The 12,639-nt window shown below is 38.8% G+C and overlaps 1 protein-coding gene across 1 annotated transcript in view; it reads left to right on the top strand.

Moving 5' to 3' along the window:
* LOC103148978 (ephrin type-B receptor 1-like) overlaps positions 1–12,639 on the top strand; it is a 46,487-nt gene that overhangs the window by 14,029 nt on the left and 19,819 nt on the right. Inside the window, exons 5-7 of the mRNA XM_016679583.1 lie at positions 5,040–5,228; positions 6,303–6,550; positions 8,176–8,391. Of these exons, the coding sequence (XP_016535069.1) occupies positions 5,040–5,228; positions 6,303–6,550; positions 8,176–8,391 (653 nt within the window). The remainder of the gene's footprint in view (positions 1–5,039; positions 5,229–6,302; positions 6,551–8,175; positions 8,392–12,639) is intronic.

Raw genomic sequence — 12,639 nt, 5'->3', positions numbered from 1 at the left:
ATGGAGGATACCTAAATGGACCTGGAAATTTGACTAAATTCTTTTACAACCTTTTCTCACTTGTTTTATTTAAATGTGATCCTTTTTATTATTACTGTGCACATTTTAGATTAAACACAAGCCTGCAAATGGCAACGACACAGAAGCCACCCCGGCATGTTTACATTAATTTTCTAAAATAATGGTTGTTTATGCAGGAAGTGGTGGACACTACACTTTGGTAATAGACTGGCAACTCAAAATTGCGCTGTGTTTTTCTTATTGTAATTATGCAACATATTAGGCTTTATTGACTTTCCCTCACTTAATGGATGTCTGCTGTCAGATCCGGAGCAATGCAATACAATAACACATTAGAATTACAAATTAGAAAGTGGAAAAACTGAAGAGTGATGACTAAGAATAATGCAAAAGTTGGAGTTTATTTATCATAGCAGCCTTTTTCATACATCTAGGTGCAGGCTCATCTCCCAAAGGATTCAGAGAACAATGGGCTTTATTAATATAATACTTTGAAAGACAACAAAAAGGTTTAAAAGATCCATCAATCCATTATTTAAACTTGCTTTTTCTTTTCATGGACACAGTGTGACTGATGCCTATCTCCAGCAGTCATTGGGGCGAGATGCAGGGTACACCCTGGACCATTTCCCAAGGCAGCGGGGGCCATTTTATGTGACCACCATAAAGAAGCCAATAGTTGTAAAGAGAATAGATTTGAAAAAAATGTGACAAAAATGCATTTCTTTATACCCTAATATATCTAAATGAAATCCAAGGGATTAAATTGCTCTCTACTGCAGCTTTGAATATGTCTATCAAAGTGCTTGATAGTCCAAGGTGTATAAATATACTTACAAGGCACCGTATTATGTTCAGCGTAAAGTTAAAATAGAGATGTCATAAAACTAAATTGATCAGGTAGGTATTTGTGGATATAATTGTCTCTCCTGTGCGCTGTGACATTGACTAAAATTTCTTCGGGCTGCATGATATCCATGATTGAGTCTTGTCTAAGCCCTTTCCGGGCATGCACTGATGAGGAACACAAAGCCCAGAGGGGCGTACAAATAATCTCAGGCACACTCAGACGCACACATGCACACAAAGGAACGTGTACAGGCTTTGTAGCTCATATGAAAGCTCTACAATCTGCCAACCAAGCAGTCTGAGAAAGGGACTCTCACCCGGGGAATTGAGTTTTGTTGAACCTGACACAGCAAAGTGTTTCAACACAGTTACTTTGTGTCAAAGTCACAGAAAGGTGGCAGCTTGGGGCTCATTAAAGCCGCTGTGGACATGAACTATAGGAGTCAATTCTGTCATAACTATGTTTGGCTGAACCTGATTCAATTAGCATAATGCAGCTTGTAAAAAAATTAAGGTTCAAAGAAGTGAAAAACTAAGCAAGAGATCTGAAATGAAAAGGAAACGAAATGCTTGTAAGGGGTCCTATTCACAGATTTGGTTGTTAAACCTTCACACTTCCTACACTCAGAAACTCCCTCTATCGCCACAACACCTCATGGTGTTTTGTTTTCCTCTATTCTCTTAAGATTTGAGTGACAGTTTGATAATGTCAGTATTCAGCACGACAATAAAAGAGAGCCCCTCCGTCAATTGTTTTATATAAACTTCCAAAAACTGTGCTTCATCCAGCTGCCTGCTTTTGCAGATGTTGTCACACGCACACACACACACACACACACACACACACACACACACACATCCTATGACGTCTTCCTCATTGTGTAAATAAAGTAGATTTAGAGAAGCAACTGAATGACTGCCTTTTACATTGCAGTGTACCCCAGGCGGGATATTGAAACAAACAAACTGGTAAACACATGAAATAAAAAAAAATAATAGTTCATATGATGAACCAAGGTGACCTAATTTAGTGGACTCTGAGAATTTCCCCAATAACGCTGTTGCATGTTTTTCTCTTTTCCTTTCATCAAGGAATCATTTGAATTTCAAAGTTCTAAATCTGTCTTGCTTTTGCAATAAAAGGCCATACTTATTATTATTTTTTTTAATTAGCTAATGAAATTGGAAACCCACCAAATAAAACCAGCGCTTGCTGTATTCCATAACACATTTGTTGTTTAACTTTTCTGAGGGATGTATTTTACACTTTGGCAGACATGGTGGCATTTGCAGGTACGGTTGTAGCAATGCATTCATTGCTTATTAGACAAGATTATGCACAAATAGAGAGTAACTTTAAGGACTGTTTTGGGGAATGCTAACAATCCGCTTTTGCTTTACTTATTTGACAAGTCAATATATTTCAGTTTTTATGCCTGTGTAATTTTACGTTGGTCCTAATGCCAAAGAACATTTTAAAATAAAGGTTTTGTAAGTCTCAAAAGGAATCTCTATTCAGTGTTAAACCCCTACCATTTTTCATTTGAATGATGATGACTTGTAATAGGGCCCAGATAGTTCACCCACATTACCTACACACAATAGCACAAAAACAACAATGTGCCTTTGTACCATTTAAACCCTAACACATACAAACTGAGAGTGAGTTTCACACTAATTGGCCTAAGTGTGTGACAGATGATTTTCCAACATCAAACAATGGATAATTAGTTTAGATTGAGTCAGGAACCTCAGCTCATAATACCGTGAGCAACTAAAGTAGATTAGTCTGCTTCTTAGACAGACATGAAATGAAAATGAACCCACTGTAGGGATATACTGCCCTGCTGCTGTTTGTTAATTCCTCAACAAATATAATTACAGAAAACAGTTAATTGCCAGCTCTTCATTAATGCTTAGACGTATGGAAATTACATTTTTGTCAGAGAAAATAAATTGGTGGACAGCGAGTCCCGTTGCTGAAAGTATGAAACGGTCCTTTAACTTAAAAAGATTAGCTTTAAAAAAAAAAGCCGGAATTCCTATTTGTCTTAAGACTGAATGTAAATCCTGTTAAGAAAGACCACTAATTTGATTTGTCCCATAGTTGTATTAGATCATTGGAAGCACTGGTCCGGTGTGGTTGATTTGTGAATACATTAGACCCACTTAGTAAACAAGCATAGCAGACAAATAGGTCAGTGACAGAAAATTTCATGGTTAAGCAGTGTACGGTAAAATGTAACTTCAATTAATCAGCCAAAAAAGAAAAACCAACTGACTTAAATTGCACAAACTCGCTCTATGCTTCCAGGGCTACTCTCAAACAAGTCCACCCTTCTAAGGCTTTGGTTCTGGAGCTTTTTTTCCTTTTTCTTTTCTTTTTTCTTTTTCTTTTTTTATTTTTTTGGCGTGTTCACCAGGAAGCATTGCTAAGTTTCGTTTAATTTCTGTTCTGTGATAATATCCCTTTTTCATTCTAAATGGAACATGTTCATTACTCAAGACTGTTCTCTTCATAAGTGGCAGAGGTAAAAATGTGTCCTTGCACAACTAGGCAGCTACACAGCTTTTTTGTTAGCACAGAGTAGCACATATTTTGTTAGCACAGAGTAAAGAGCTACATATTTGATCTCTATAAGTTACATAAGAGGAATGACAACATATTTTCCCTTATATGTTCATGTTTTCAATTTTATAAAAGAAAAACACAGTCTAATTGATGCTGATGTTCTAGAAAACTGCAAAAATGTTGCTCAATTCCTCAAAGTCCACGAGAAGAGCTGTGCATCCTCTCCCTACAGAGGACAAGTTTTTTATGTTGGTAAAGATAGAAATGATGTTCAGATACATTTACTTCATACACTTAGACGAGGTCCCTTTAAAATATTCATGTTAAATTGAGAGTCTATGTTTTTAGCCAGTGGTCAGAAAAAGATGAGTCCAGTTAACCAGGGCTGTACCATGGGGAGGCAGAAAAATAAACTGTTTGCGTTTTCAATTATAGATAAAAGTGGGCTCTAGAGTGAGAGTTAGAAAGTAATGGGTGTGCAGAGTTTGAGATTCAATTTTAGCTTGAGACTATAAGTGTCTTTGCATGTGCTTGTAGCCAGACATGGTTCCCCTGTCGAAATATCAAGCTTTGCCCCGGCAACCCTTGGAAATGGCAAAACAGTTTCCAAAGCAAAGCTCTAAAAACTCTTTACAATGAACAAAATCAAATGATGAACTAAATTAACCTAAACTGGGTTCCAAGCAATTACAGTGTTAACTGCAAGGTGAGGTAATTTGATCCCTGGAACCTACCCTCACATTGTCTCTTGAGACCCTTCTGTCCTTCTGTGTAGTTCATGCAAATGAGCAGGCATACATTTTACTTGATTGAAGACAGGTTTATTCAAATTACAGCTGGCAAAGTTTGGATTAAGCAGCCCCTATGAAACTGGCCTGTCCTTCGATGTCACAGCAGAGATGATGATTTCATGTCTGGTTGCTGGCTGTTCGTCCTTTTGGAGCATATTAAATTTGTTTACAAGTGTTTTTTTTCCCACCCACCCAACCTGTCAACACAGTAAACCTTTCCTTCGTTTGGAAAGACATCTCCGGTCTGTGAACTGTCCGCTTGTTGCAGAATTGCATAAAGAGCTTGTTGATGGCATGGTAGTTTTATCTTTTTATGAGCTCCAATAGCAAAACGCTGCTGGAAAATTGGTTCTACCATGATGAAAGAGCAGATATTGCCAGTGTAAGGGATAAAGGAATAAAAAAAGGCATACATTTATGCTTTCTATACACCGTAGACGCTCTGTGTCGCCTCTAATGCTTTGCTTTCTTATTTTCCTTTTCTAGTTTCACATTTTATTCCAGCAAAGATTTTTTTTTTCTCCCTTCTTTGAAGCAAGTTGTCCCTGTAACCTACCACTTATTCTGTACAATGCAAATATATTTTCACCTGTCATTTTCTGTCTTGTTGCTGATTTGGGCTCTAAAGAAATCAGCGTCTCCAGTACTAAGTGCTTGTAGAGGTTGTAACATTTTGTTATATTGAGACTTAAGCTACGATCTAGGGACTAATTGTAACAATCTGACATTTATAGAATATTTCACTTAAGTGTAAAGGAAGACTATCTCCTTCTTGAAAAGCTCACTGAGCGCTTTGGTTGTCCTAGAACTCTCTTTGCGAGCCGACATGTCTAACTGCCCCTCCCCACTGGGCTGCCCGACCCACTTCTCAGGCTCACCAGGAATGAAGATCTACATTGACCCCTTCACTTACGAGGACCCCAACGAGGCAGTGCGAGAATTCGCCAAAGAGATTGATGTCTCCACTGTCAAGATTGAGGAGGTCATCGGTGCAGGTATGACAAACAGTATATTGAAGCAACACATTTCTGTCTGCACATTTGCTGTTTCTTGAGACATGATCTGGATGTGGATTGCTGTGATTTCAGATGCTTCTGCATATCGTATATGAAGTGCATGTCTGTGTGCCATTGAGTTTAACCTGCATCTGTGGCAGGTCAGAGAGTCAGACTGTTTGTCAAATAAATCAGTCATGTCAAGGGTCAAAGTCAAGCGCACCAGCAACATGGTGCGCTTGGGACCCCAAGGAGAATAACTCAAGCCTTTCAGTTCATTTTCTGTTTTTCTATTTTATTTATTTTTAGTGAATAATAGTGTTGTTTTTTTGCAACGTTTTGCCTTCAGTCACACACTTTCATCAAATGTACATGTAAAACAGTGTGGACCCTTGTTTGAAATTGAACTCACGATGTCTTTTAAAGTATACTATTGGTTACTAGCAGTTCTGAGAGAACATCTCTAAACAGACGGCTGCATTGTGTTCATGTTTATTTCATGCCTCTCCCTATAGTTGGAAACACTTTAGTTTTACAGGCACTAGAGCATTCTGTGCTCCTTCATTATGATGCAAAAATAGTGGTAGTGTGATTGGACCTGGAATAGCTCCCGAACCATGGCTTACTCAGCAAGCTAGGTGTGAGTTCGGGTAAAGATAAGAAAGCAAGGTGGCTAACTAATTAAGGATTTCCGTTTCTGCTGAAATCTTGGTGTGGTGTCTCTACAGGACAGCAAGCTGGTGATAATTAATGAAATTGGTGCCAGAAATTTACTAGATAGTTCTTGGCTGATTTCCTTCAGTTTGGGAATACAAAGACGCTTGGCAGTATTTTAGGATAAGGTGACTGCTGTGAGTCAGAAGGAACCACACTGTTGTGAGTATCACTAGCAGATCAGCACTACTATCCGTGCTAAGAAAACACTCAGCATGCCTGAAGCACACATAGTGAATGAGCACGTTAGGGCATCTAAGGTGTGACTAATTGAAAAAACTACAATGACTTTGAACTGATCAAGGAGATCGGCTCTTCGTTCTGATGACAGCTCCACTATGCTCCATTGTTTCTGACCAGGCGAATTTGGAGAAGTGTACAAGGGTCGTTTGAAGCTGCCTGGTAAGAGGGAGATCTATGTGGCCATCAAGACCCTGAAGGCTGGCTACGTTGAAAAGCAGAGGCGAGACTTCCTGTCTGAAGCCTCCATCATGGGCCAGTTTGACCATCCAAACATTATCCGTCTGGAGGGCGTCGTCACAAAGAGCCGTCCAGTCATGATTGTCACAGAATTTATGGAGAATGGTGCCCTTGACTCATTCCTAAGGGTGAGTAAACTCTATGAAAGCGAGTTGCATGTAGTTGTTTGTGGGAATCAGATGAAATGTTCATATAAATTCATCGCAAAATTGATGATGGAATTTGTTTAGTTCAGTATAATTTAGATTGAGCCGATTTAACTGAGGTGGTACACACTGAAAACATGTTTATTTCTACGTATTTTATTTTAGTATTTAATTAAAATCCCTATGATATCAGTCTTTTATAATCTTAAAATTTCCACAACACATTTGTTAATCAGCCTTTATTTACTCTAATAACCTTTGAAGCTGTTGATAGACTCTTTCTTTCATAGTGATGATTGAGCCGACATGCGGCTTAATCAATATTCAACATTTTTTTTCCCCTCCTTCAATCTCATGGATTGCCATTCTATTTCACTTTGATCTATGGTGGGTTTAAATAGGCTCTTTGAAGTTGGCTTTGCTAACCACCGCATCCGACTTGTGTTTCTATCGATCCCTTCTTACCCTCTTAATTGTTGTTTTGTTTCAAAGGTTCAAAGCCTACGATTGAGAGCATTTAGACACGGATAAGAGTGCCAAGCGATAATATTGGACAGATGGATACTTGAATACCAGAGCCCAGAATTGTATCAAGCTCAAAATTAAAACTAATATACAATTGGTAAGAAGGAGGAAATGGAAAAATAAACATTGGAGCAGATGAAGTTGCGCCGCACTGGACGTCCCTCTCGTATGTGGGTGTCTGAGTGACAATTTACTGCATCTCGATCATTGTCTTTTATGTGCATGTGCCCTCTGGTTGTGTTAATAATTATAAACTGCCAGGCTTTTTCTAATTCTGGAGAAGAAGATTATCCAAATGAGTAGCCTTGGTGCATCAGAAAATAGTACAGTCATTTACTCCACTTTGTAGCTTCAACTTCCATGCCAAAATCAGATCCATTCACTCAGCTGAAATATGACCATTTCTCAGCCAGTTAGCAGGCGATTTGAGGAGAAGTGGAAAAAAAAAATTCCTATCATATACCACATAGTTCTATAAGAGTGTGGGCATTGATAGTGTGGAAGGGTAAATATCGCTCCTCTGTAAAAGCCCTTTGAGTGGTCAGTATGTCTAAAAATGTGATGCAGAAGTTCAGTCCATTTACTATTTTGCCCTCATTTGGAGTGAAACCAACATGATGGTTGGTGCTGTATTTATAAGTTTAGAAATAGTCACTTTAAGTCCCCCGAACATACTTTTGCCATCGTGGCCGATTACCTCAATCTTTGTCTCTTCTGACCAGAAAATGTTTTCTCCGGGTTACATCTGGCTTGTCCGTAATGGAAGCTGCAAATACTAGTTGAGCTTCAAGTTGTTTACTTTTTAGAAGGCACTTACTGTTACTGTTACCACTGCTTTGGTCAGTAGTCTCTAAGTTCTAGCTGATGCTAAAAACACTTCACTTACAAATAATAATCAGATTTTAAAGCTCTGCCAAAATTATACCGAGCCAGGAATTTCTGCTTAGAGAGCCACTGTATTTTAGTAGAGAATATACAAAATTTGTTTATTGCAATTGAAAGCATCTTGTGACTGTGAGTCAATCATTGTGATGATAGCAACTAATGAATGACTGACCTTTATTCTCATCCCTGTCCTCCAGCAAAACGATGGCCAGTTCACGGTGATCCAGTTGGTGGGAATGCTTCGCGGGATATCAGCAGGGATGAAATACCTCTCAGAAATGAACTATGTCCATCGTGACTTGGCTGCACGAAACATCCTCGTCAACAGCAACTTGGTGTGCAAAGTTTCCGACTTTGGCCTGTCACGCTATTTGCAGGAAGACACGTCGGATCCCAGTTACACCAGCTCTCTGGTGAGTGTTTTTAATTCTCCTCTTTATTTTGCTTCTGTGCATTGGGTAATCCCCCTTGACTAATCTAGTAGTTATAATTTAAAGTCTCCGTGCATTTATTTTACTGACAAACAGCAATTTAAAAACACCCTTCAAACCATGTCAGTCAACTTTCCACTTTGACAATATCTCACTCTTTTTTTGAAGCCCCTTCACCTTTTCAGCATCATTCATTTTAGAAGAACTGTCACTCTTTCTTTTTTGTTGTTTTTTTCTTAAGCCCACTCCTCTGCTTTTTGCGCTACGCCGCAAGTCATGGACTGGAGGACTGTCACATCTTCATTAGCGTGGAGACAAGCCTCCTCTGGGAAAGCTCCTCTCTTGTTGGCATGCCCAAAGAGCAGAGAAACCAAAGGGCACTGCAGCCTCTCGAAATGACATCTCCTACCTCTTTCTCTCTGTCTTTCGCTTCCTCGTCCCTCTCTCTCCCTCCTCATTCATTATTACTGGGGCATCATGGGAGGCTTTGGCTCCTCATTAACTCCTCTACGCCACAGATCTGTAATTATTAGCAGCCATCGTTAGTTCATCTTCTGCCTCTCCTCTTCCTAATTCAAAACACACTTTTACACCCTCACAAACACACAGGGCCAGGTCATTAGGACGCCACGCTCGCCTCGGGTTGCGTGGGTGGTTTTGAGTGTCTGCGTGCTTCAGAATGTATGCAAAAGTGTGTTTGTGTGGGGCTCTCACCACGACTGTGTATCCGCTGTCACCTCATTGAATCTGCTTAAGTCCTTTGTTACAAATTAGGTTGTTTACTGCATGTGGCACACGTGTTTCCATCTGCTACAGTTTTAAATAGATCCCGGACACTTCACGGACATAATGTTACACAATAACATTCAAAAGAGGAATGATATACGGAAAATACTTAAAATGCACTAAGGCAGATTCATTCATTCAAAAATTAATACTTCCTATTTTGCTTTTATTTCACAACTATTTTTATTTGCTACTGAAATATGACAAGACAAGATTGCATTTAATGTAACCTGCCTTTTAAATTTATTTACTTTTACCACAACACAACTGTCTGGTCATGGTGGAGATCTTGCTGTAAATGCGTACATTTCGTTTTTTTTTTTTTTTAAATATCGAAATTGCTTGGTTTGTAATACTTCCACTTTAGTAAGAAGTAATGGCGACAATTTTGCTGATGTGCAGACTTTAATAATCTGAGCGTGTTGTCTGCTTATATGTTGTTTCTGTTACGGCGACACTTGAGACATTGAACCAACTGCAGAAATGGCAAAATGTGAAAACCCCTGAAAAGAAATCCACTTTAGGTGAAGGTGTTTTCATCTCATACAGAAACTGAATTGAATTCTAAATAAATAACACTCGTTTTGAATGAGGTTGGCTAGACAAAGAAGGTTAAGAGGTCAATCACCACCGGAATAATCTCTGAAAATGCATCTCATTTCACATGTGTTTATGACTCTAAATAAACACTGTGTTCCTAAATGGAATAGCTGAGAGAACAATTATTCTTTTAACTGAGGTAAAATGTTGGAAAATGAAAATGTTTGGGGGTTTTTTATCATTATTGTGAGCTAAGAGTAGACTCCTTTTATTCTGAACTCTTATTTTTGCTAGAGGTGGATTTATAATCTCATATTTATTTCTAACTTCTCTTGCTTTCTTTCAGCCGTGTCCTGTATTTCACCTGCCCCATTCTTTATTTTTGCGCTGACAGCCTCCAGTGGCCTCACACACTCGTTTCTAACAGAGTTGCCTGAGAGCGGAAAGTTTTAACGTGTTTTACAGAACTGCCATGGGGGTTCCTCTTTTGCAATTGCTTCATAGTGTACAACAGAAGATTGCAGCTCAGTGGCAGGGTCTTATATATTATGAATAAATATGAATGCAATCTGAATATATTATCTATAAAGGTATATTTTAGGACGAACATCAGAGGCATTACAATGCTTGCAGACCTTGAGATCAAAACCACTGTGAAAGCCTGTGAGTTGGCGCCACAAAGGTAAAACAGAAACCTTCTAAATAAACTGTCCTCATCTAAATATAATATAAAAAAAACAAGCAAAAAAATAATAATACAAAAGTTTTATTTTGTATTTATCACCTTCTTAATGGCATTAGACAAAAACTATTTGATTTAGAACTAAGTTTGTTTTTTTTTAAAGTGAATGTCAAACAACATTGCATTAGCCGATCAGGGAGAGTTGATTGTCAACTGGTGTGATGAGCAGCAGTGTCGTCAAAGCCAGAGGAGATCTGACCTTACATTCGGGTGACTGAGAGCTAATTGCTCCCTAGGAATACTATGCTTTGTGTGCTTGACCCCTGTGGCTAAACCTTGCTGAATGGGTATTATTTAGCAACAAAGCTGAATAAGCTGGCTAATATAACAGGACTCAAAAGGAGTGGGTTTATAGATTGTGGCCAGTGTTTTGATGTTGGTTAATGCAAGAGTCTACAAAGTCCTCCTTAAAGGGATTATCTGACCGAGAGAGCTGTCTGATAAAAAGACACTGAAGGTTTTTGATGAGGTGAGGTGGAGTTTTTCAGGGTACTGCTTTGATAAAATAAGTCAAATCAGTTTTTAACTACAACTCCACCAGTTGCCAATTCAAGAGAGGAGCTCCACATGCCGCAACCTGCTGCCTCTTCTATCCACCTGCAGTTAGGCTTTTAAATAAATTAAATTATAACAAACGACAGACTCTGATATCTGCACGTTTCTGATCCAGTGTGCCTTGAAATCTTTGGAGCAGACCAATGCCACGCACGGCACAAGCACCGCGGGACGTTGTGGTCCTATTTTGTAATTAAGCTGCCTGTATCTCGTGCCCTTCGCTTTCCAGGCTCTGTGGTTATGACCCGAAGCTTTAACCAGTCTGTGGGCAAGACCTGCATTTTACACAAGGACAACAGAATAAGCAAATTAAATTGCAGCGACATCCGGCAATTTACATAGTTACCAACGGCCTCCTCGAGCAAATGAATCACCCCTCTCCCTCTGCTGATTTTCTAATTTTTGTCTGCAATTCTGGGCGCACCAATTACAGTGCCTGCAGTGTGATGCTGGATCATGGTTGGGAGGACATGCTGGTAATTGTGTTAACCCTGGATGTGGGTTCACTCCAGAGCAGTGTTATGGAGTTTAAGACAGAAGGAGGCTGTCCTCCCTCTCTGTTGGCTGCTCACCAAAGTCATGATTAATTAGGCTTTCAAAACAATACTTGAACTGGACTGGTCTTACTAAGGTGCACTGTGTTAATTATTTTAAAGGCTTTAGCCACTGGGTGTTTTATCTTATCAGTGTTAGGTGTGCTTTGTTTATTTCTTAACAGCAACATTTAATTTTTCTGTTTTTTGTGTGTGTGTGTTTTTTTTTGTTTGTTTGTTTTTTTTTTTTCCATGTCAGTTAGCCTCTGTATCTTGCTCAAAAGGAAATACAGAAAAGGTTGCGTATTCATTTGTTTTCTGATTGGTCCATCGGATGAGACATGAGTCCTGACTAGGGTGTCCAAAAATAAAACTTTGAAAAATGTAGCAGTCTCTCTTAATCATCCATTCATCCATTGATATTAAAGTTGTTGTTTTTTTCTCTTGAATAATAAGAGCCTACATTTTCAGGTAATTCCTATATTGTGGTGCCCTTGGTCAAAACTTTTGCTATTGTTTTGCCCTTGGTCAAAACAATAGCAAAATCCTACATTCTTACAGATAGATTATCCTCATTACCAAAACTCTGAATCTGTGCTAAGTTTCAGTTGCTTGTGCACTAATGCCTTCTGCTTCTGTTTTAATCCTGCATCTCTTGCTGTTTTCCTAAGGATGCCATTTTCATCCTTAGGTATATTTTAGATTTACTTTGCTCCCTCTTAGAAATAAGTGGTAACCTGATAGCAGCTCCAGTCAGTTTAATGATAGTGTAGCATTGGCATCGCTTCCTTCTTTGGGCATGTGTCTTGTGCTCATAAACTGCAGATGTCAATGAGAAGAGAGAACAAAACTGAGGGCGTAAGTTTTACTCACGGGGAAAGCTTGACTGCAAGGAGGCATTAAAGTTGACTCTAGTTTGAGGAGAAGCACAGTTTATTTATGAGCAAGCAAGAGTTGTTGTTTTTTTGGTGTGCACAAGGAAACTTATAGAAAAGTATCATAACATCCGAAAGTTAAAACAAGAAATTTTGCTCTGAAATTGAAAATGTTCTTACATTTTTGAAAAAAAAAAAA

This window comes from Poecilia formosa, unplaced genomic scaffold (genome assembly GCF_000485575.1).
Source record: "Poecilia formosa unplaced genomic scaffold, Poecilia_formosa-5.1.2 Scaffold215, whole genome shotgun sequence".
Lineage (NCBI taxonomy): Eukaryota > Metazoa > Chordata > Actinopteri > Cyprinodontiformes > Poeciliidae > Poecilia > Poecilia formosa.
This window is presented reverse-complemented; position numbering and strand designations above follow the sequence as displayed.